The sequence below is a fragment of the Phaenicophaeus curvirostris genome, chromosome 7 (assembly GCF_032191515.1).
Source record: "Phaenicophaeus curvirostris isolate KB17595 chromosome 7, BPBGC_Pcur_1.0, whole genome shotgun sequence".
NCBI classification, from domain to species: Eukaryota; Metazoa; Chordata; class Aves; order Cuculiformes; family Cuculidae; genus Phaenicophaeus; species Phaenicophaeus curvirostris.
Genome location: NC_091398.1, coordinates 1,612,326 through 1,635,682, shown reverse-complemented (window position 1 = coordinate 1,635,682; position 23,357 = coordinate 1,612,326). Strand labels below are relative to the sequence as shown.

At 50.1% G+C, this 23,357-nt stretch overlaps 3 protein-coding genes across 20 annotated transcripts in view; 1 reads left to right on the top strand and 2 right to left on the bottom strand.

The window, feature by feature from the left end:
- Positions 1-4,876, top strand: part of KANSL1L (KAT8 regulatory NSL complex subunit 1 like) — a 64,605-nt gene extending 59,729 nt beyond the window's left edge. For 6 of the 7 annotated variants that reach the window (XM_069860592.1, XM_069860595.1, XM_069860593.1 and 3 more), the window contains 3 exons: positions 895-1,007; positions 2,484-2,664; positions 3,220-4,876. In XM_069860592.1, coding sequence (XP_069716693.1) covers positions 895-1,007; positions 2,484-2,664; positions 3,220-3,468 — 543 coding nt within the window. In that variant the 3' untranslated portion in view covers positions 3,469-4,876. The remainder of the gene's footprint in view (positions 1-894; positions 1,008-2,483; positions 2,665-3,219) is intronic. The other variant, XR_011337702.1, reaches the window with a different exon arrangement.
- A 1,634-nt stretch (positions 4,877-6,510) lies between these two features.
- Positions 6,511-10,039, bottom strand: RPE (ribulose-5-phosphate-3-epimerase). The gene is made up of 6 exons (XM_069860632.1): positions 9,879-10,039; positions 9,717-9,796; positions 8,951-9,090; positions 7,742-7,876; positions 7,493-7,579; positions 6,511-7,061 (listed from the first exon to the last, which is right to left on the bottom strand). The coding sequence occupies exons 1-6, from the start codon at positions 9,998-10,000 to the stop codon at positions 6,939-6,941; spliced, it is 687 nt and encodes a 228-aa protein (XP_069716733.1). The 5' UTR covers positions 10,001-10,039; the 3' UTR covers positions 6,511-6,938.
- Positions 10,040-11,102: 1,063 nt separating this feature from the next.
- Positions 11,103-23,357, bottom strand: part of UNC80 (unc-80 homolog, NALCN channel complex subunit) — a 114,130-nt gene continuing 101,875 nt past the window's right edge. For 10 of the 12 annotated variants that reach the window (XM_069860500.1, XM_069860502.1, XM_069860510.1 and 7 more), the window contains 5 exons: positions 21,727-21,783; positions 15,730-15,811; positions 14,585-14,696; positions 14,160-14,371; positions 11,103-13,490 (listed from right to left, as the gene is read on the bottom strand). In XM_069860500.1, coding sequence (XP_069716601.1) covers positions 13,221-13,490; positions 14,160-14,371; positions 14,585-14,696; positions 15,730-15,811; positions 21,727-21,783 — 733 coding nt within the window. In that variant the 3' untranslated portion in view covers positions 11,103-13,220. The remainder of the gene's footprint in view (positions 13,491-14,159; positions 14,372-14,584; positions 14,697-15,729; positions 15,812-21,726; positions 21,784-23,357) is intronic. The other 2 variants (XM_069860506.1, XM_069860513.1) reach the window with 1 other exon arrangement.

Genomic DNA, 23,357 nt, shown 5'->3' with positions numbered 1-23,357 from the left:
CTGCAGCACTCGGGTGCTCCCGCCAGCCTTGGCTTTGTAAGTGAGCCTTGAAGAGGCTGAAGGGTTTGGAGCGCTCTGAAATAGCTGAGCTGTGCCGGAGGGTCCAGCCAAGTGCTCTCCGGACCATCCGGGGAGCGAGGGGGAAGGGCAGCAGTGTTCTCCACTGTCCTGGTGTGCTGCCAGCACAACAATGAAGATGGCTCTCAAGATGAAAGGGAGATGCCGTAGCTGCATCGGAGGAGTTTTGCCTCCAAAGCCGGCTCTCTGGCTCTTGCTAGGAGCCGTTAAAGCACTCGCGTTCGGGCCCTTTTCAGCTGTGCCAGGGTCGTGCAAATCTTTTGCTAAGAAATAGACTCTTCAGAGCGGAAACCATTTTCTGCCTGGTTTTGTAGCAGGAATGCAGCCCCTCAGGTTTGCTGAGCTGTTCTCAATGTGGAGCTATTGAAGCCCTTGGTGAGCTCAGACCTATTTCTCTGCGCTCAAACCTGGCAGATGCTGCTGCCTCCTAAAGCCGTCTCTGGAAACTGCTGGAATGTTTGCTTGTCTTCATTATGCACTTTTAACACTGCCTTGATTTGCAAAAGAACACTCATCCTTTTGATTTTCTGCCTCTCACCAGCGAAAAATGTGTTAGTTGCATGGGTGGGGGTGATATCTGCTCGCATCCATTACAGGCGTGTAAAGAAAGCAAGTCAAAGTGACAGCATCCCAAATATTAGAGCTCTGTGAGTGAAATACAAATATTTTGATGTGTCTTTCTGCTGCGAGCGTGCCTTGTGGTACCTTCACTCGGGTGGTTAACAGACCTTCACACAATCAGGTATAATATTGGTTGGGTTTGTTGCTGGTGATGTGCATGATTACAGCAGCCGCTCTCCCTCTGTTTCGTTACAGACAGAAGATCTGTCAGATGAAGCGTTTGCCTCGCGTCATACAAAGTATGAAGAAAGAGAGCGAGCAAGGTGGTCGCTGTGGGAGCAGAGCCGCTGGCCCAGGAGGAACAGCAGGCAAGTGTATTGTCTTCGATAAGAGCCTTCCGTGAACCACCCCTGCTGGGCGCTGGTGCGGGGGCAGAAATGCTGTCACACAGAAGTATGGAAAGGAAAAAAATTAAATTCATGAAATCAGTTACATTATTTAACTCCATAGGGCCAGTACCAGGCACGTTTGGGTTTGTGGCTGGAAAGGGAGGGCAGTGCTAAAGCAGAAATTTGGCATGTGAGTGACCTGGTGAATAAAACCTTCCTCCGGCCCTGAGCACACAGCTCTGCTGTTCGGGGCCACTCCTAGTTATTACAACTCCAGCTACAGTGTGTAACATGAGCCCTTCTTCGCTTGCCTGACTTAGATGAAAGTCCACAGCCTTCTGAGACCGAAGGGGCCTGGGCTGGGCCAGGGGCCTCGCGCTTTAAAAGGTCCTTGTGTGAAAAAGGCTGATTCATAGAATCACAGAACGGTTTGGGTTGGAAGGGACCTCAGAGCCCATCCAGTCCCACCCCTGCCACGGGCAGGGACACATCCCACTGGATCAGGGGCTCCAAGCCCCATCCAGCCTGGCCTTGAACCCCTCCAGGGATGGGGCAGCCACCACTGCTCTGGGCAACCTTGGCTCTGAGGAAGGATTTCCCATAAATTGCTTCAGAATCTGCATCCTATAAATGCTGGGATAAATTTTTCTGCTGTTTATCATAGTGATAAAAGCGAACCATGCCACTGCGGAGAAAGATAGCTTTTTTAATGCAGGATAAAATTAGAGCAAAGCCACGCTAAGAAATTCTATTTTAGCAATTTTGAAAATAAAAAAGCTTCAGGAATTGTACCGAAAAGTACAAGTTCAGTGTGTGCCGTTCATCCTGAACCGCTATGAACTCCCTGGTGAAATCCCAGTGCTATTTGAATTGAGAAGCAAAACCGCTGTTGACATGAGCTGGGTCATTTCCATTTCCACCCGGCATTTAAGATGCGTGCTGGTATTTCAGATCTAGTTCAAATTTACATTGGAGGCGAGGTCAAAGTCTGTCATCTTGTAAAAGGAATTACTTTGGCTGCCTTGGAGATGAGTGCGGGGCTGAGGTGGGCAGGGGCAGCCCCAGGCCCTGCTGTTTCTTGTCCAGCTGCCTTGGCGCAGCGCGCTGCCAGCGCAGCGTGGACTCAGCAGGCTCCTGCGAACGATAATTCCAGTTGTGGTGGGTGTGTGGAGCAAAGCGCAGGAGAGGGAACCAGCTCTTTGCAGCCAGAGTGTGCCTGTCCCAGCCCTTTTTTATCCCGTGGGCTCCTCCCCGTGGCACGCTTTGCTCTGGTTTGTGACAGCAAGGCTGGCAAGAACCATGGGTGTTTTCGTCTGTTCTTTTGCTTTAAATAATTCGAATGGAGGTAGCACATGCGGAGGAACTGAACGCCTCACCAAGAGAATCCGATCGGTTCCTGGTGATGAGGAAGGGCAGGAGTGGCTCTTCTGACTCTCGTCTCTTACCCTGCACTAGGTCCTACAGCAAAAACGCCGAGGGACGCCACAGCCAGGACTCGGTGCAGAAAGACCATCACGGCAGCTCCTGTGCCTCGCTGCACTGCGCTGCCGAGCCCCCTCCTGAGCTGGCGTCGGAAGCCCACGGCTCTGTCTGTTCAGGGATTGCACAGCTCTGCCGGGAGAGCCAAGAAGCGAAGGTGGGTGCCTCCAGTACCTTCCGGCTCTGCTCAGGCCTTCAACAATCGCTCTCCACCTGAAACCAAGAGCCTGACCGTGTCCTCTTGCCTCCCTGATCAGAATCTCAGGTGTGCACTGAACGCAGTGCTCCTGGCTAGGACTGTAGTGTTGTGCTTTATGAATTGAGCCCAAGAGCTGCCGAGAGGTACCAATTCCATCGCACGGCACATATTTTAGAGGCAGGCACGGCAGGGTTCAGGGGTGATGCATCTTTTCTCACAGCTGTTGTTATGGACTCGGGTGGCCTGTCACCATGGAAAAGAGCTTCCCCCTTGCTGTACTGTGCCTGTTCAATTCTGGCTCTGTTAGTAGTCCAGAACCGTACGCAGCCAGCTTACGTTGACAGCTGGTGCCTAGCAGCGTCATATTCTTTATCTGAAGAGCCCTGCAAACACTGTAAAGATGCACACTCATCTCTGCCTCGATAGGAGATCATTCTGCACACAGATAATCAGTTCTGAAATCCCTTTTCCCCTCTTTTCTCTTTTTCCACCCTCTCTTCTGATTCCTTTCAGGCCGGGCTGTGGGAACTTCGAGTTTTTCCACTAAAAGATGAAGAGGTGGAAGCTTTGCTGTGCCAAGATCAAGTAACGAATCAGACTGAAATGTCAAGTGCGGCTTTTCCCAGCGACTCTCCCTGCGCTTCGTGCACACCCAGTGGTTTGCCGGACAATGGCCACGCACCAAGAAAACAACCTGCCGAGGAGCCCGAAGACTGCGAAAACGGTGGCCTGGGAATCCACAATACAAGAAAACAAAGGTGACAGGGAATAATGTGGTTCATTAAGAAAGCCAATTAAGGTGGAGAAAAGCGGAAGGTAAAATCTCTCTTGTTGACACAGCCTATGACAGCACAATTCAGCTGTGTGTTAGCTGCATATAATATATTTTCTTTCTTGCTTTGTAACAGGCAGGATAAATCCCAAAGACAACTTTCTTCTTCCTGAACCCCAAAGGAAAGTAATTATTTCAAGCTGGAAGTCTAATATTCCCAGTGTTGGGAGTGGGCGCACATAACTTGCTGGCACCATTCACTTTCTGTTGTCCTATTGCCACCTTTGTTACTAATCATCCTTCTCTGTTCTTTTGGGTTTCCAATGCATTTCTGGTTCCAGTGGGTTCTGGTGCAGCCGGATACGCTGCCCACCTCAACCAGCAGCTTCAGCTGAACACAGAAAAACTACTTGAGAGAACTGGGGAGGAGCGATAGCCTCAGCTCGTTTCTCTGTGGGTGCGTGTGTGCAAGCCACGCGCGAGGGGAGGGTAGGTGAGAACCAGCAGGCGTTCTGGAAGCCTTGCATCTCGCTTCAAATCTGTACTCAGCGCTCGGTAGTGCCAGGGCATGTTTCATATAGGTGTCCTCAAGCAATAAGGTAGAGGTAGACCTTCAATAGCCGATGTATCTGCTATTCCAAAAGTAGGGATTCTGCTTCCGTCGGGTGGGGATTGAGGAGCGGAAGGGAAGAGGAGTCAAGTCAAACCCGTGACGCAGCTCCTTGGGTCATCTTGCTTCCTTAGTCCTTCGCGAGGCTCATACCGTCTTGCTTTAATGTGTTAAAGACAAAGTCTCGTTCAAATCTCTGTACAGTGCCTTGTAAGAGTCTCGTAAGCACGCCAGCATGTGGTGACGAGGAGGAGATGATCGATGTCCAGGAGACCAAGAAAGAAAAAAGCCCCAACGCTTTCCGTTGTGATTCCGGATAGATTTTTAACTTCCCAGGGAGGAAACAAAAGCAAGTTGTTCAAACTTGCATCTAAATAGTGTAGTTTGGAATGTACCCGCGATCTCCAGAGGTATTAACGAAGATTAAAAGTTGAATGTAGGCGTCATCCATCCACAGGAAGGTTTTCTGTGTAGGGCAGTTGAAGGCAACTTGATAGGAGTCTCTGTGCGGAATACCTGGAATGGCACTGGGCAGATGACCCGGTTTTAGTGTCAATTCATTTTCTTTCGGTCAAAATGGCAGGAATTATACACTGGGCATCTGGAAACAGTTCAGTCAAGTTCCGACACTACAACCTATTGCTACATTGTAGTTTATTGCACATTCTGATTATTTTTTTAAACACTTTTTTAACACTGGTTTGTCTTAAACTTGAATCTTGCCTCGATGTCTGATACAATAATCTTTGATGCAAGGTTGTTTTTTTTAATTAAAAGTTATTTCTATATTTGCTGTATTCAGTCTGCATTTGATGGTCTTTGAGAAGTGAAGAAATAGCAGCAGCGCTTCCTCTGGTGCAGAGACCTGCTGGGCCCCCGAGTGACTTTGCAAACGCCCTGAAGTGCTGGGCTCCCCCTCCACCCTTCAGTTCTATAGGAACGTTGCTGATGTGAGGAAGCCTCTGGTGGTGGGAGCAGGCCGACAGCTCAGAGCCAGGCACCTGTGAAACTGTAAGATGTGACAGAGCCTCCCTGTTTGGTTTTCTTTTTCCTAAGTTTTAGATGCAGGTGGATCCAAGTCCAAGCCCTGTTTGTCTTTTGGCTGCTAAGCTCTAAACCCTGCTCCCTGCTGCTGTGAGGGTTTGAACACTTAATTTCTGTGCCCAGGACCTTAATGGAATATGAGTATGAACACAAACCTCTAAGCCCTGTTAAAGTCAAGCGCCCTGTGTTTTTCTACCCTGCTCAGGGGTGAGCACGTGCCCAGCCTCCCTGGCTGGATCAGTTGATTTTCTCCTGCTCCAGGGCAGGCAGAGCCCCAGCCCGTGTGACTCACGTCAGCGGCCTGCGCTCTCCCGGGCTGCTGAAACGCTGCTTTATCAGTGTTGCAACACCCAGCGGCCCCGTTTGGCCCCGGGGATTCCACGCAAGCAGCAATTCTGGCTTTGGTGCCAGAGTTCGGGCAGGGGTTACGTTACCGAGGACGGGTCTAGCTGGAGCCTGACGGGGTGGATGCAGAAAAGACACACAAGCCCGGAGCATTTAAAGACACCCGTGTCATCACAGTCAACTTCCCCGGGTGCTCTGTGGTCACTAATAGCTTAATTTAGCTTTAGTTTATTCGACTACCCACATTCTTTAAGCACTGCAAAAATCCTTCTTTAACATCCCAACAGCTGCTGGGGCCGTGACCACACGTGGTCACATGAAAGTAAGAAGTGTCCCTGCCCGTGGCAGGAGGGTTGAAACTAACTGATCTTTAAGGTCCCTTCCAACCGGAGAACTATTCAATGATTCTGTGATTCAGCGATACTAATTAGAGCCACGTCTGTCCCTAACGACCTACGACCTGCTCGGGTCTCCCTCATGCAGGCAGCGATTCACACCCAGCCAGGCCAGGCTGGGAAGCCGGCACACACACACTGAAAGCACCAGAACGATCCGCTCTCCTGGCTGAAGAGGAGCATTAATCCGCTTTCCAGAGCCATCTCCACACAGCACATTTCAACCTGCAGGCGCTGCAACCATTCCAGGAGAACATTCCTGGAGGTCGCTATCTAACTTAATCGCCTGCCCCAGCTGCTGTGCAAGCTAAGGAGGTTGCAGGCCAAGAGAAAAGTTTTTTTAGTTACCTATAGGGTTTTAAAGCAAGAGTTTTCCATGGAATCCCATCCCTTCCAGGAATTCCAGACAGCTGTCTCAACTGGCTATTTGAAAGGCAAATGAGAAGGTGTTTCCCCGTCTGTGACCTGCTAAAGATGTTGACCAAAATCAGAAGAGTCAGTTCAAGTGCTTCTGTGCAGTAAAAGCCAAACATACAAACTCTTCTATAATTCATGGGATTTTTTTCGCCCTCATAACTGTGTTTCTCCCAAACTTACAACCAAACGCGCTCGTTTCTCTCAGTCAGCTTAAAGGAGCCTTTACCACACCAGGGGAAGGGTCTTTAATGCAGATACTGGCAAAGTGTTGTAGGAATGCACAGATCAAGTGACAAAATACAGAGAGCAGAAGGCAGTTTGATTAGAGTCTTCCACGAGAGAGATCGCAGGGGGCGGTGCTACGCTCCTCTAGCAAGCGGAAGCTGACTGAAGTTTAGTTCGATCCAGTCAGCGTGCCATAAAATCAGCCTCCACAGAATCAAGAGACAGGTTCAAACCATTGCATTTTCACCCCCAAGAAACAGCCAGAATGTTTTCCGCTGCCGCTTGCTTCACTGCAGCGAAGGAATGATTCCCCTGTTCAGCAGCAACAAGTTTCTGCGATTAACATTCATCCAGCCCTCCCTTACGCACGAGAAAGGAGGGTCCTGCAGGCATGGAGCCTCTGGGAACGCCGCTCGGGTAGGTCTCATCGATCCAGAGAGCGCTTCTGAGCTGCTTCTGAACACACGTTCCTCAGGAGGTTGATGACAGATCTCGGATCTGCGCTCCTCATAATGGCGCTGCCGGACACGATCATATTGGCACCTGCCTGGAAGACATCAAACACCCAAGTTACACGGCACAGATCCACCTCCTGAAGTGTTTTCACTGCCTCCTGGTGTGTTTTTACAGTGAGAATTTTAGGCTGGTGGGCAAATGAACGCTGTTTGTGGGACAAGGGTAACAGATCTCTTAACTACAGCCACAAATCAAGTTCAGAAAAGACGGCTCTTCCCCAGATTGGTATTTTCTTCATCATATCTGAACATGCGAGACAGAAACACCTTCTCCAGGTCGGAGGATCAGCCACTGCTAAAAACAGCACAAGATCAGAACCCCAGCAGACGTCAATATTAGGCATGCTTCACCATTCCCTCTGAAAGGTAACGCTCAAAACACAGCTCCTGCTACGCTTCATGTTCTGAGGAACAAACGTCTTAGCACAGCGGCAAAGAACGCTGCTCCGCTGCAGCCTCTCACCTCTGCACATTTGTGGATGGTGTCGGGCCCAACTCCTCCGTCCACTTCAATATCCAGCGAGGGAAACTGCGTCCTCAGCCACTGCACCTGAGAAACAGGGGAAAAAGGCTGGCACCGACATCCTCGCTCAGCTGCTGCCCTTAGGTAGCTTCTCACACGCCCCGGCAAGGTTTATTCACCTCACCGCTATGCTCCGTGCTGGTAATGAGCTTCAAGCTTGATAATTAAGGAAAGAGAAACTTGGTTTACCTTTGGCATCATGTCGTCCATAAATTTCTGCCCCCCGAATCCAGGTTCTACCGTCATCACCAAAGCCATGTCTATCTGATTGGCCCAGGGCGCCAAGTGTTCCACCGTCGTGCCAGGCTTGATGGCCAAGCCCACCTGCAGGAGAGCGAGACGAGAGGAGAGGGCCGTGAGGCCCTGGAACAGGCTCCCCAGGGAAGCCGTGGCTACCCCATCCCTGGAGGGGTTCAAGGCCAGGTTGGATGGGGCTCGGAGCCCCTGATCCCGTGGGAGGTGTCCCTGCCCAGGGCAGGGGGGGAACTGGGTGAGCTTTAAGTTTTTGCTCCAACCCAAACCATTCCGTGACAAACGCAACTGCACCTAAGGATGGTACAAACACAGCGAGACTACAAACTCCTAGGAAAACAGCTCTGTGTCCGTGTGAGTGTGGTAAGAAGAGGCTGCTTTAAATGAAGACTCCTAATATTTTTCAAGAATCACAGGATCGGATTATTTGGGTTGGAAAAGCCCTCTCAGCTCACCCAACCCTCAGCCCAGCCCAACCACGCCTGCTAAACCGCGTCCCCAAGCGTCACAGTTCTTTTGAACCTCTCCAGGGATGGAGACTCCACCACTGCCCTGGGCAGCCTCTGCCAGGGCTTCACCACTCGTCAGTGAAGAAATTTTCATGATATCCAATCTAACCCTGTCCTGGCACAACTTGAGGCCATTTCCTCTCATCCCATCACGTGTCACTTGGGAGAAGAGCCCAGCACCCACCTCCCCACAACCTCCTTTCAGGAGCTGCAGAGAGTGATGAGGTCTCCCCTCAGGCTCTTCTTCTCCAGGCTAAACAATCCCAGATCCCTCGGCCCCCTCTCACAACCCCTGTTCTCCAGCCCCTTCCCCAGCTCTGTTCCCTCGTCTGGACGCACTCCAGCTCCTCAATGTCTTTCTTGTAGTGAGGGGCCCAGAACTGAACCAAGATTTGAGGTGCGGCCTCACCAGCACCAAGTACAGGGACAAAATCAGGGAAAACTTCTTCACCCAAAGGTTTCTCGGGCCCTGGCAGAGGCTGCCCAGGGAGACGCTGGAGTCCCCGTCCCTGGAGGGGTTTAAAAGCCGGGCAGTAGAGGTGCTCAGGGCTCTAGGTCAGCAGTGGGCAGGTACGATTGGACTCGATGATCTCACAGGTCTTTTCCAACCAAGCGACCGTCCAGTTGTGCGACTCACCTTCATGCCATTCTCCCGGATGTCTTTGATGAGCGCGCCGGGGTTGTCGGTGGCCTCCAGATGGAAGGTGTACTGGTTGGCTCCTGCGACGGCCATGGGCTTCACCCAGAGCTCGGGGCTGGCCACCATCATGTGCAGGTCTGCGGAGAGAGGGGCACGAGGAAGGGCAGGGAGAACCTGGGGAGGGGGGCGAAGGAAGGGGGGAAGGGGGAAGGACGGGGGGAAAGGGGGAAAGAAAGTAGGGAATGGGGGAGGAAGAAGGAGGAAAGGAAAAGGAAAGGGGGGGAAAGGAAGGGGAGAAAAGGGGGAAGGAAGGGGGAAAGGATGAATGAAAAAGGGAAAGGGGAATGGGAAAAGGGAAGGAGGGAATGGGAAAAGGGGAAAAGGAAAGGGGGGAAGGGAAAGGGGTAAAGGAAAGGGGGGAAGGGGAAAAGGAAAGGGGGGGAAGGGGGAAAAGGAAAGGGGGGGAAGGGGGAAGGGGAAAAGGAAAGGTGGAAGGGGAAAAGGAAAGGAGGGAAGGGGAAAAGGAAAGGGGGAAGGGGAAAAGGAAAGGGGGGAAGGGAAAAGGAAAGGGGGGAAGGGGAAAGGAAAGGGGGGAAGGGGAAAAGGAAAGGGGGGAAGGGGAAAAGGAAAGGGGGAAGAGGAAGAGGAAGAGGAGGGGAAGAAGGGAAGGAGTGAGGGAGGGAAAAGGGGGGGAAGGGGGAGGAAGAAGAGAAGGAGGAAGGGAAAGAGGGGGAGACGGAAGGGGGAGGAGGGCGGCCCTTACCGAAGAAGGGCTCCTGGCCCAGCCGCCGCCGCAGGCTCTCCACCACGGGGTGCCCGAAGGTGATGTTGGGCACGAAGTGCCTTGGGGCCCAAGAGAGAGAGGCGCCCGCGCGGTTACTGCGGGGCCGGCGCCGCCCGCCCGCCCGCCCGTCCCGCCCGTTACCCGTCCATCACATCCAGGTGCAGGTAGTCGGCGCCGCACTCCAGCAGCCGCCCGCACTCGTCGCCCAGCGCGGACAGGTCGCTGTTGAGGACGGACGGCCCCACACGGCACCCGGACGCCATCGCCGCTCCGCGCCGCCTCCGCGCCTGCGCCCGGCGCCCCGCCGCCATCTTGGCGCCGCCATCTTGGGGGCCGCCCCGCCGCGCCGCCATCTTGGGGAGGCCTCCGCTCGCCCCCTCGGCGCGCGCACACCCGGCGCCGCCGCCATCTTGGGGGCCAGACCCGCCCTTCCGCCATCTCGAACGCCTCCGCCCCCGCGCCGCCGCCATCTTGGGGCGCTCGGCTCCCCGCAGCCCCCGCCCTGCCCTTCGCGCCGCCGCCATCTCGCGGGGTCCCGCAGCGCCCCCCCGCCCCCCCCCGCCATCTTGGGAGGCGCAGCCCCCCCCCGCCCGCCGCCATCTTGTGAGGCGCAGCCCTCCCCTCAGCCCCGCCGCCATCTTGGAGGGCGCCGCCCTGAGGGCGTCGCAGCCGCATGGAGACGGAGCTGCGGGTCCGCAGTCCCGGCCACCCCCCCACCACCGGCCGTTCCCGAGAAACGCCGCTGGCCGGCACAGCCACGGCCCCCGGCGCCGTCACAGCCACCCAAACACAACCTCAGCTGCTGCCCGACGCAGCCGCAGCAGGGACACAACAGCAGCCAACAAAATCCACCCAGAAAAAGAAGAATTACAGGTTACATGATGTAGAAGCTGCATTGGTTTCTAGAAGGGTTACAAATAGAAAGGGGCATTTCGGTCCTTGCTATGGCTTTACTACTGTGGATTCACCAGCGGGAAACCTGAATGGGAACATGTATTACATAGAGTGAATCAAATGAAATAGATCACAGTTATCTTGTTAGAGCGGAGTACAGTGGTGAGGCACCTGCTTCTCATGAAGGAAAATGCTTCCTTCTCATTTTCAGCAGAAAAGGTCACTCTCTAAATGTACCATGAGTTCCGCGTGTGTTTGTCTCAGCTCACAGCCGAACTCTCCTCACCCACCCAGCCTACCTTGGGATGTGGAAATGAAGCTGTGGGGTGTTTTTTTTCCTCATTTGTGCGTCACAGAATCACAGAATAACCAGGTTGGAAGAGACCCACCGGATCATCGAGTCCAACCATTCCCATCAAACACTAACCCATGTCCCTCAGCACCTCGTCCACCTGTGCCTTAAACCCCTCCAGGGAAGGTGACTCAACCCCTCCCTGGGCAGCCTCTGCCAGTGCCCAATGACCCTCTCTGTGAAGAATTTTTTCCTAATGTCCAGAATTCAGGAGTTCTTTGAGTGACCTCCAAGCTAGGGGCTACCCCAAGGCAGCCTCCTTCGGGCAGCCAGCACTGAGGAGACAAGAAGCAGCACAGCACATTTTGGGCAGCAGAGGCGGCGCTTTGTCCTTCACGACGCCCATTGAGCAGCAGAGCGAGACACCGACAAACCCAACCACCTCTCTCATAGAAACGTGTACACCTCACACTGGCATTTGCGCACCACCTGTATCTATAGGTGCGTATCTGTGAGATGCACTATTAAAACATCTCCCTTTTCAGCCCTGCTTTTCCCAAGAGGTGCCGAGAACTTTGCTCTCTCACCAGTGCAGCAGAAGCAGACGTGCTCGACACCCTGGGAGAAGGATGGCTTTTGCTGTCGTCAGAGGCTCAATGAGTGCAAGTTCCCTCCTCCGACTCCCATCACATTTGAGCACTTGGCCGTGCTCGACGGCTACGTGGGTTTCAGCAGCCTGAAACCTGCTGACAGGTAGGAACTAAAGGGTATATGGTTAATTTTCCACGCAGCAGCAAAACCACATGCTGCACCACAGCACCGAGGCAGGCGTTTGTATGGCAGTATTTTAAACAGCTGTTTCAGAGCTGCCCAGGAGAGGTGGGAGTCCTTTCTTTGGAGATGGATAGAAGGATGTCATTCTGTCTCCTCAGTAAGGCTGGTTTATGCTGCCTGCATCCACATTACAAGCCCTCAGGAGCCAAACTGGTAATTAGCACATTTTACAGGCTCTCGGGATGACGTAAAACATTTTCCTCTGCACAATAAACTCTAGTCCTTCTAACGTCAGCTGAAAAAGGCAGTGTATGATTCCCAAAGCACAGGGACGTTGCTTGCGATTTCAGGGTTTGTTTCACAGCCCTTTTGCCATTTGTCTGTAAGCAGCGAATGGCTAAATTCACATTCCAGTGTCATTCCACAATGCCGCAGCCCAGCCGAAGCTCGGCTGTGACTTCATCCCATCCCCTACAGGGATCCCCACCTACATCCAAGTGTTACATATATTTCTTGAATACTCGCAGCCATGAACCTTACATACATAAAATGGAACCTTTTTAAATACAATCTCATCATGCCAAAAATAGACTCTTTCTGCTCTGCCATATCCACCTCTTGTTTACAAGATACATATAGATTTATATTATTATATATTGGAACATGAAAATACCATATATAAATATTTACTTTAAATCCCTATATCTAAGTACATCCAACGGCATCAGTGGAGAAGTTGCTAGGTCCACACATTCCAGATGTGGTTCCTCGGGGGTTTTTGAAGATGTGGAGATGAATTAGGTGTAAGCAGGACAGTGTGGGCTGGCTTTGCTGCCTGCAGACCCCCCCCCAGTCTGTATCTGTGCACGGCCCGTGCATCCCTTCCTATGGGATGCACTGTGGTTCTACAGAGCAAATATTGTTGTAGCATACAGACAATATCTTACGGAGCAGAACGAAACCAACAGGCTAAAGTAAAACTCAAGTCTGCGATGCCAAAAAAAAAAAAGGCTTAATTGCTCCGTGGTGCTCATCATGGCTCTGCAAGTTAGAAACACAGGTCCCAGGCTTGTGAGAATTAAGCTTTAGATTGGTACTTAGCGCTTACACAGTCAGCATAAGAGCCTAGGATTCAGATACTCTATAGTTCCCTTCTCAAAAACGCTACAAAAATAAATCTTGGGCACAATCTGAGGCTTCTCCTCTCTCTGTCACACACCACAGCAGCCGAGCAGGCTGCTGGTCACAGTACACGGCTGCCCCGTCAAGGTTTGGGGACCACACGTTTGCCCACACACCCCTACCCTGAGAATTATGTAACAATTCTCTGTTCCAGTGGTTTCGCCCTGAACTGAAATAGATTTCATGAACAGAAATTGGCCGGTTTATAGCAACCAGCTTTTCGCTATTTTCTGTTTTCGGATAATAAAGTGCTCTTGTTTAATTAGTTACTAGTTACCCGGGAATCCAAAGGAGAAGGTACGCTTTCTCTTCCTCCTCCCGCTGCTGCCCTTCCCCAGGAGTTAAACGTGAGATTCATCCAGGTCGACGTCAGTCTCCCCGAGCTCCACGTGCGTGAAGCTGAAGTGAGTGGTCAGCAGGGGGTTCTCCATCCCGTTGTCCTCGTTGATGTGGAGGACGGTGTCCCCGTGCTGCAGCAAGCTGGTGGTTTCCAGGCCGGCGTAGTCCTCGGTGTCAGAGAGCTGAGCTGGGGGGGTGCTTTGCGCTGTTGTTGGCCGGGACTCCAAGCCCTCCTCTTTTTCCTTCTCCTTCTCAGCAGAAAGTGCCTCGCTCTGCAGTCGAGGAGAGCCAGTGGTCAGGTTCGGGTTGGAAGGGACCCCCAAGCCCATCTAGTCCCAGCCCTGCCATGGGCAGGGACACCTCCCATGGGATCAGGGGCTCCAAGCCCCATCCAGCCTGGCCTTGAACCCCTCCAGGGATGGGGCAGCCACAGCTCCCCTGGGCAACCTGGGCCAGGGCCTCCCCACCCTCTGCGTGAAGAATTTCTTCCTAATGTCTAATCTAAATCTCCCCCCTTCCAATTTAAAGCCATTCCCTCTCATCCTATCCCTGCCCTCCCTGACCAAGAGCCCCTCCCCAGCTTTCCTGCAGGAGTCCTTCCTTTAGGGTACATTGCTCACAGCGCAGGATGTAAAAACCTGGTGATGAAACCTTACGCTGGTGAGCAGGTCCAGAAGGGCTCGTACACGTGATGAGAATATGGGAAAGGAAGGTGCAGGAGATACATTTGCAAATTAAGAATCATTGCATAAATCTAGAAAGGAATGGTTTACAGCAAACTCAGCCTAAAGAACCGACACGCAGAAGAGTTTGCTGTCTTCACCCACCCGCCAGCTTTCTTTCTCGTGGTGTCATGCATCGGGCACGTCGCTATGAATCTGCCCTGCAGTGTTGATGGAGCAGCCATCAGACACCCACAATAGAACGGCTGCTGCCATTACCTGGTCCGTGGCCTGGCTGTGCAGATCGGCTACCACGATGGCCGGAGAGGAGGTCAGCACGGGTTTCCCAGGGGGTTCCTGCTGGCCGGTGGCTGGGGGGCTGCTGCGGCTGCAGCCCGGCTGCGGGGCTGCTGCGGCCGACGGCTCCGCTGGGGAGGCTGCGCCTGCCTCGGGCTGGGCTTCTGTGAACGTCACCGACCGCTTCTGCTCCACTGAGGGGTACAAAGCCCAAAAAAGCAAGTATTAACATGCTACAGCTACCACAGGATTCACGTGCTGAGAAAAAAAGGACAAAACTGCTGAGATTTAACTTTAATATAGGCTGCTGACAAAATACGAGCTTCTCCTTTAAGGTAAAACAACAACATATTATTTTCTGCTACCAAACATGACATGCTGGTCCTAGAAACGCAGCGCTGCCTTACCGCTAGGCTTTGGTTTTGGCTGGATGCTCCGCCGCGTGGTTGAAAGCCGAGCTCCATGACGGCTACGAGGTTCAGTTTGAGTTTTCTGACGCGACAGCAGCGGTCGTCGGAGCTGAACATTGGAAGGAAGAGTTAGGCTGATGTACATTCACATATTACACAACAGGCGAACAGATCATTATTGTTCCTCTAGATGTCTGCTCGCTCTACATTTAGCAGATCTATGTTTTAAGGCTTCCACGGCTCAGACATCTCCTTCATATGAACTTGTAGGGTTTGTGTCTTTTCAGTATCAATACTAAATTTAATGCCACGTCTGCATGCGTGTGACCATAATTTCATTTTAAAAAAGCTTGTAGGGGAAATACTGGGGAATTCAAAACAAAGTGCAACGTCTCTCTTAGGGATTTCTCTGGCCTCTCAGCTATGGCTTGTGCTACTGATACCGAAAATGCCAGCAAATAAAAGCTCTCTAAGACTCGTTTTGGAATTTTAGGAAGCAAGCACCCTTTATCAGGCCTGGGCAACACGTGGGAGTGATCTCCATCAAACATGTGCTGGTTACAAAATGTATTTCCCACTTCCATGCATATGTATAAATCTTCCCAGAACTCTTATGCACATTCTGTTACTTTCCAAGGCCTAATTTTAATGTTAGTATGAACTTCACAACAACCAAACTCTTGTTTATTTGGAACTGGCCCCCAGCTCTGCTTGACCTTGCGTTTGAGACAGGGAAAAGCTGCAAACAGAGGGGATTATGGAAGAAGACACATCTGTGTGGCACAGATCAGACTGAATGCAAGATGTTATCATCTTTAAAGAAGGAACAATGTCTGAAAACACTTATTTTAAAGAAAACCTGCTATCAGAGGGATATTCTGCCTAGCTTTCAAAGAACACAGTTACTTAGATGAAACTCAGCTCTACTCTTTATTTAGCTTAAATAAAAAACATTCCACTCTTTGTGTTAGGAACTACTTCTTGTCTCACTACAGCACCTGCTAACTCAACGGACAGCGCTGCTACATCACAAATACAGGATGCATCGCGACCACAGATCATTCCAAACCCAACACAGAGGAGAAAACCCAACCCCGTTCAAACAGAAGGAGAGAAGATACGTTCCCTCCCCTCGCTCTCACCTGCCGTAGGCCCCTCTTCCGCCCCAGGGGCTGCTGCAGGAGAAGGTTCTGCTGCCCTGGCTCGCTCTGCACGCTTGCCACCCTGTTAGATGTGGAGAGCATTAGCCCGCGTGCAGGAGCCCCCTGTGTAACTAGCAGGTGTCCTGGCAGTTGTGACTGAAATAAATAAACCAATCACTAATGGCACGGTCACTTCAAAGAGCAATTCTGTCTTTGAAGGATGGGGGGACACGTGTCTGTTGGGTTGTGGCTTCCAGGGCTTGGGAAGGGGTGGGAGGTGGAGTCATGGCATTCAGGACTTGGCCACACACAGGTAGCATCCAAATAGAAAATAACTGCAGATTTCAGTTTTCAGTCATTGATTGGTGCATCCCCCTGAGCAACACTCGCTTCTCTGCATCCTTTGCCACGTGGGCTTCAGCCATAAAGCCAAGAACATCAGCTCCCTAGCTCAAGAGCCTTCTCGTTTGCTTTTCCTTTTTCAAGGACAACGTTGTAAAATACATATACATATATATTATTTTTCTCCCAAATTGACTCCACAGCCTCATCACAATTTTGTCATCTGGTTTTAATTTCAATTTAAGTCAACAAACGAAAAAACAAACACAGAGTGACAAAGGATCCATTCACATAATGGATGCATGAGTTATGTGAACAAGGCTCCACACTCAGCACTTCCAGCCTTATGTCTTTTTGTGGCTAACAAACAAAAAAAGGACGAGTAAACATAAATTATATATATATATAAAAACAGCTTATAGTTTTTAATATCTGAAAGTCTGCAGTAAAAGAGTCTTTAACAATAAAACATACTCCATGCTCGGTTCTGTACCATCTCGTTCTACCATTAAACTGACCATTTTAATCTACTTTATATAAAAATACCCCCCTCCCCTGTTTTCTGTCAAAGCGCTGCACTCCTCCAAAGGGTTTGAAATCGGCCATTTAGCAGACAGCGGTCACAAAGCATTTCAGCTGAACGAACTATGTCCGAGAGACACATGGTTACAATAGCGACCAACACTTAAGATGGGCTTCGCTTAAATCAGGCAGCTGCTTATTAGGAACAGACTGGAATCCACTGAGCCTCACGTACTATTTACGGAAGTTCCAGCTATGTCTGGTATACGCTGCCGAAGAACCAGTATTACAATCCATTTTGCCTCTGGCCTGCATTAATCAAAAGGAAAACAACATTCTTTTCTCTAGATGTTTTTCTTGGACCTCCCTGTACCACCAAGGGAGGGGAGGTTTATTGCCTGACCTCACCGGAGCGGAGCAAGGAGACAAACCTAGGGACCCAGTCAGACAAGACATGGAGGATGTCTGTGGGGAGGCTTAAAAAGCCCCGTCTCCTCTACAGCTCATTGCCCGCGTTGGCAGAAGTTACTGCCCTTAGAAGGTCTGGTGGAAGAGGAGAGTGTCCTGGTCTGCTTCAGGTCAGAGTCTGGTTGCCCGACCTGCGAGTCTATTCCTTCCTCCCCTATCAGCTAAAACAAAAAACGCCAGACTTTGCACTAAACCTGTGTTTCTACCCACTCTGCTGGGGAGAAAATGTGGGGGCAACGTCAGGAGAGAGTCATCTGAAGACCCTGAAGCTGTTTCTCCTCTGACTGTCTGACCACAGCCCGATAATCCCAGCCATACCCTCAGCGATCTCGCCACGGCTGCAGGGGATGGGAGACGGAAAAGCTTTGGCAAGCTCAAAGGCATAAAAACCCCGAGAGCTATTTCAGTCCTTTTATCCCTCAGACAGCTCGTCCAAATGAGATCAGCAGTCCCTGGAAGATATTTTCCAGCTTTTAGTAGGGTATTGATATGATTTACATACAAAGTATCTGAAACACGATGCAAACACCCAAGTCCTCAGAGCTCCTTCCTGTTGGTAGGACCCTGTTCTTGACCCTGACGGTGACTGCTGCACATACAGCTGCAGGGTCCAGAAGCAACACCTCAGTCCTTATTAAAGCAAAGAGACTGCACTTAAATTAATTTTCAAATTCGCGATCCAGACTACCTGAAATTACAGCTTGTAGAACTTCCTTCATCTTCTGTTGACAGGAAAACTTATTTCTCTGAATTTTAAGTTCTTAGAATAGTTACCAGTATGTAAATTGAGTAGGATTTAGCTAGAGAAGTTAGGCTGATGGTTGGACTGGATGATCTCAGAGAACTTTTCTAACCTCAATGACTCTAAGTTCTTAAAAAAATACTTTTCTACTTGAGCAGCTTTTGACCACACTGAGAATTCCTGAGGCAGGAACATTAACCCTTGGCTGTAAGAGTGAGGAGACGTAAATGCCTGCAGCGGAAAGACTACAGTTACTTTCAGGACAAAACACTACTGGTAGTGGTGAAACAAACCCATTTCACAGGCATCGTGAAAACACCTGGAAGAGGTCATTAGATAAAGGGGGTGCAGGGACCACGTGAGGGCATGGAGGAAAAAAACGATACCCATGGAGTAATCTGTGCACTGGAGACAAACAATAGGGGAGCAAAAGAAAGGCTGGGCTTTGCGTCTTCCTGCAGGAGGCTGGGGTTTTCATTTCAGCCTGGCTTATATCGTTAGTGAAATGAGTTTAGTGAGCTGGTGGATGTTTATTTCCAGCACTGAGTCGCTACACAATTGGGTATAATTTGGGATGATGGTATGAGCTGGGATTGCAGGTGTCTCGGTGGAGCCCGAGCTGCCTGCGCGCAGCACAGTCCTGCTGTGGCTCTTTCTGCCTCCGACCCCCCAGTTTTGAAGAAGGGAAGGAAAGAGAATTACAAAGAGCACAGATTTCAGATGAGCAACTGAATTTTCAGATATAAGCCTCCACTTCACAGGGGCCGGTGAGGGTTTCCTTTCACATCAAAGAACAGCACTACTGATCTTGTTTCCAAGAAAATGAGTGTGGCCGGCAGGCAGCTGGCTCTGCGTAGCCCACCCTCTTTCTCCACCTCTCCTTGGTTACCTGGGGGTGTTTAGCCTGGAGAAGAGGAGGCTGAGGGGAAACCTCATTGCTCTCTGCAGCTCCTGAAAGGAGGTTGTGGGGAGGTGGGTGCTGGTCCCTTCTCCCAAGTGACAGGTGATGGGATGAGAGGAAATGGCCTCAAGCTGCGCCAGGGGAAGGCTAGACTGGATATTAGGAAACACTTCTTCCCTGAAGGGATTCTCAGGCCCTGGCAGAGGCTGCCCAAGGGAGGTGGTGGAGTCCCCATCCCTGGAGGGGTTGAAGAGATGTGCAGACGAGTGCTTAGGGATGGTTCAGTAGTGGACAGGTATGGCTGGACTTGAGCTCAAAGGTCTTTCCCAACCAAGTGATTCTACCTGAGCCAGATTTACTTCAGAACAACAAATAGAAGTTTTTCCTGCCCAACAAAGATGCTCTGTCACTCTCTGAGTGTCTCTGTCAGGGGTTTTATCTTCACAATAATGTTACTCCCATCACATAGTCAGGGCAGAGACAGGTGAGCGAAAGATCAAGCCAACCCAGCTTCGTGGAAGCACGTTGCCAGCACTACAAGAGATGACAGTCACACAGTGGGGACCAAAAGACACTTTGTCAGGTTGGCAATTGCAGTAAGTGATGCTCATGAATTACAAGAAACCGTGCAGCCTCAAAAAAACAAAAAAAAAAGGAAGGAAAAAAGGAAAGAACAAAAGAAACCAAAACAGAGAGAGAAGAAGCAAGGCATTTAAATCTCTATTCAAAAGATGGACATGCTTGCCACAACAGTATGGTAGAACATACACACTTTGTGTCCCAAGACAGCCGAATGAGAGGGTCAGTGGACAAAGGCCGGTGGAGAATGGGTTAAAATGGAGCTCCAAAAACTCCAGCTCTTGTTATTCTCAGACACATCCAGTCAGCGTTAGATCCGCTACACTACTGCCCTGGTAATATGAATTCTCTCTGATTTTCCCTATTAGGCATCATTAAGCTAAGGCATAACCAGACATTAAAGGGAACTGTTTGTCCTTTCTGATTTGGGCAAATATCCTCTCCTCTCCTCTCGGACTAAAGCCACAACTAGGTGCGATGCTGGGCACATACACCCCTCAGCCCTGTTCCCCACGCTCTCCGTTTACTTCCAAGCATGTAAACACTATCCCCTTCCCATCTTCCCTGCTTTTCCACGTGGCTGGCTCCAGTCGCTATAGAACAAAGGGAAACAGACCCAGTTCTTTTTTTGTGTTTCTCACCATTTAACTTACTTGAAAGTCCTGCCTCCCGTAAGGGCCTGGTCTCCATATGATTTCTTTCTTTATGTCGCTTATGACTAAACATCGGCTTTTGAATCCAGAAGGCAATGATAACACTTGTTATCATTGCGCTCCAGACGAAATCAAAGTCATAAAAGAAAAAAACCTCAAGCCTGCTTTACTCAAAATTAATGTTCCTGAAGATAAAACCACATTTATTCTGTTATGACTCCCCACAATAATCTCCGACAATGACTGCTTTATTACTCCAGAGGACGAATCCAATCTGCACATTTAACGGCGCAGTTGGAACGTCCTTCCTTCCTCACACAACTTGAACTGAGCCTTTTCATAAAAACGTCCAGTATTCCCCTGTCTTCATGGCTTCTTTGCAGCCCTGCTGCCCTTTCTTCAGGTGATAGTGCCGCTCCTTGAAAAGAATAACAGATCTCAACAGAGCTGGCGCCCAAGTCCTTGCCCCTTGCAGGGAGTGGAACTGGATGGGATTTAAGGTTCCTTCCAACCCAAACCATTCTCTGATTGTACAATGGTACTTGACTTCTGTTCTCTTCAGGCCCCAAACGTGCTGAGATGACCCTGCGATCTGTTCCTCTTTATCACAAAACACCTAACGATATTCCTACCTCTGCCAACAAGCCGATGTCTTTTCCTAACACCACTCCTACCAATTAGAGACCGATCTGCCCAAGCAGGATCCATAGACACAAAGGACACCATGAATCACGGGATGATCTCAGCGACACCACCGATGATCAACTCTCAGCTGAGGAGAATAAACAACCAAACAAAGCAGCCTGTTCCCATCCCAAAAAAAGCCACTGCTGACACCTAAAACCAAGCTGACAAAAGAAAAGCCATTCACACAAACACCTCTCGACATATCCACATCTCCAGCCGGCGGGGCACAGGAATGAAATAGCGCGTTACCCTCTGTGCTGCCAGCGACAGGGGCCGTGTTCTTCTGGAAGGAAACGGGGATGCTCTGGGGACTAACAACAGCTCCCTGGCCTGGTGAGGACAGGTTGAGAGGTGCGAGCACAGCAGCAGGATGGTTAACACGACTGAGCTGCCCCTTACAGGTGCAGACCTCCCTTCTAAACTCACTCCTGCACTTCGACAGGCACGGCCACAACTGCTTGGACACCAACTGCCCTGTCTATGGATAACAGGGAACACAAGACCTAAGCTCTGGCACAGATGGAGCCATTTTAAACCAATTTTAAACCACAGATTCGTGGTGTTCACCTGCAGGCTTTCTAAGGTGTCACCGGAGAATTGGAAACACTTGGTAAAAATAACAAGGATTACTGTAAAGCATCCGCAGAGCACTACATTCCACATAATTAGTTTTATTAGTGAATATTAAAGAACACAGCTTGGTATCGTTAAGTCTTTTGCAGAGACAGCGTTGCAAGATGAATGGAAAAACAGATGTCTGTTTTATATAAGCCTCCAGACTAATGCTTCTAACAGGCTACAGCTAATGCCTTGAGGATAATCTTTCAACTGCTAAATGCAGGGAGAATCCCAAGGCCAGCCCGCCCGCTATCTCACTTGCTACAGCTTTTTCTTTCCCCTTCACCTCCTCAAAGTTATTGGCAATCAAAGCTGAAAACTGAAGGCGGGTTGCTACCCCTTTGACTCGCAGGCCTGAATATCGATGAGCCACAAGAGACAGAGATGGAAAGAGCAACAAAAGGTGAGGGGAAGAGACAGGGGAGGTCGGAAACAGCTCGTTTCCCAGCACACACACCGACAGACAGGTAGTGTTCGCACTGTACCTAGAGAGGCTGCCCTCAGTGGCCAGGCTCGGGGAGTCATCGAGGACATTAGGTTCACTGCAGGAGGGGCAGGGAAATTAAGAATTTAGGGAAAGAAAATGCAAAAAGCATGCGATCGTCTCTGTTTTCAAGGGATAAAATATCAATGGAATAAAAAAGGGGGGGGGGGGGCAGAGAAAGGACGGTAACATTAATTGGTCTCGCACGCTCAACAGCACAGTTATGACTCAGAGGAGCTGAAAGAACATCTGATAACAGGAGCAGTTACATTGCATGGAGACTCCTACACCTCTGCTGAGAATTGAGGAATTGAGAGGTTTGGTAGGATGTGTTTCCAGGAAACAAGGGCAGGGAACTGTTTTCAAAGCCATTTTCCAGCATCATTTTCATTTCTTTCGGTTCTATTTACTTCCAGCTTCGTAGGAAGCTTTCCTCTTCCCCCTTCCCCCATGAGGCAGTTCTTCCTGCCGGAGGGCTACGCTGTCTCCCATGAGCTACAGACCACTCCGTCTGGTCGGGCTGCAGGACAAACCCCTGGAAAACGAGGCCTGGCAGGCAATGAAACTGTAAGTAAACGGCTGCCGTGGGTCCTGGCAAACGAGGACACCGTCATGTCGCTTCCCTACGCTTCAGCCTTCTCATCCCATTGGAAAAGTACGAAGGGAAGAAAGCAGCCTGCTGGTTTACCAGCAGGAAAGCAGTAATAATATTACTTAACATTAATTAGTTTACATTTGCGAGGCAGTCTGAAAGCCCGGAGACCATCCATAACTCAAGAGGGCGTGACGTTAGGGACCATGATTGTGCTTGCTGAGCTCCTCGTTCCCTACACAGATGAGAAGCGATTCTCCTGGCACACCGTGTACTTCAAAAGCTGAGAGCAAAGCTCTGTCGTAATTAAAGTCTCTCTTTTTTTTCCCCTTCTCAGCATCACCATGACAAAGCAAACACTGCTATCGGTCAACTGTGAAGTTTATGCATTGAAGATGGCGGTGAAAGATTGAAGAAAAGGCAGCCTTGCATATTAATTTGTCAAGAAACAAAGGGACTGAATCAATTGAGTTCAGAAGTCAAATAAGCTCCTGCAAGCCCTTTTGTAAAAACTCTCAGATAAAATCTGTGTAACCTCTCCCTTGTAAATCACTTCTCCTGTCTCTGCTGGCATGTACCACAGCTGTTACTTTTCCTGCATGAATCAAGGTTATTTCTTTAATTCCAAGGAAGACTAGGGAGGAAACAATGTTGTTTGATTTTCCAAGGCTGGTCAAGAGATAATGTAGAATTTATTCTTTGAAGGTTCAAAGGGGATAGCATAAATTAATCTGTCCCTTGTCAGATATCCTTGGATAACCATATTGCAGGCAAATAAAACAATAAACATTGCTTACTTAGGAAACAAACCCACATTTAAATGAAAAACTCCTCTCTATATCTTCTGAAGATGTACTTGTCCTAAATTCCAATCTCTTTCTCACCACTCCACGTAACCAGGAATAAGGCATTGAAAGTTACTTCTATCAATGAGGGAATCTCTGCTTTTAAACGGTATTAAATCCCATCTTTTCACTTGACATTCAGTTTCTGTGCTGAGCTAGTTGCTGCTCTAGGAAGGACAAAAACTACATGGCAGA

Coding starts and splice junctions, on each gene's coding strand:
- RPE (XM_069860632.1), bottom strand. CDS start 10,000: ATGGCGTCCGGGTGCCGTGTGGGGCCGTCCGTCCTCAACAGCGACCTG. Junction 7,877..8,950: donor TCCGGGAGAATGGCATGAAG/GTGAGTCGCACA, acceptor GCTCTCCTGCAG/GTGGGCTTGGCCATCAAGCC. Junction 7,580..7,741: donor TGGACGACATGATGCCAAAG/GTAAACCAAGTT, acceptor CCTGTTTCTCAG/GTGCAGTGGCTGAGGACGCA.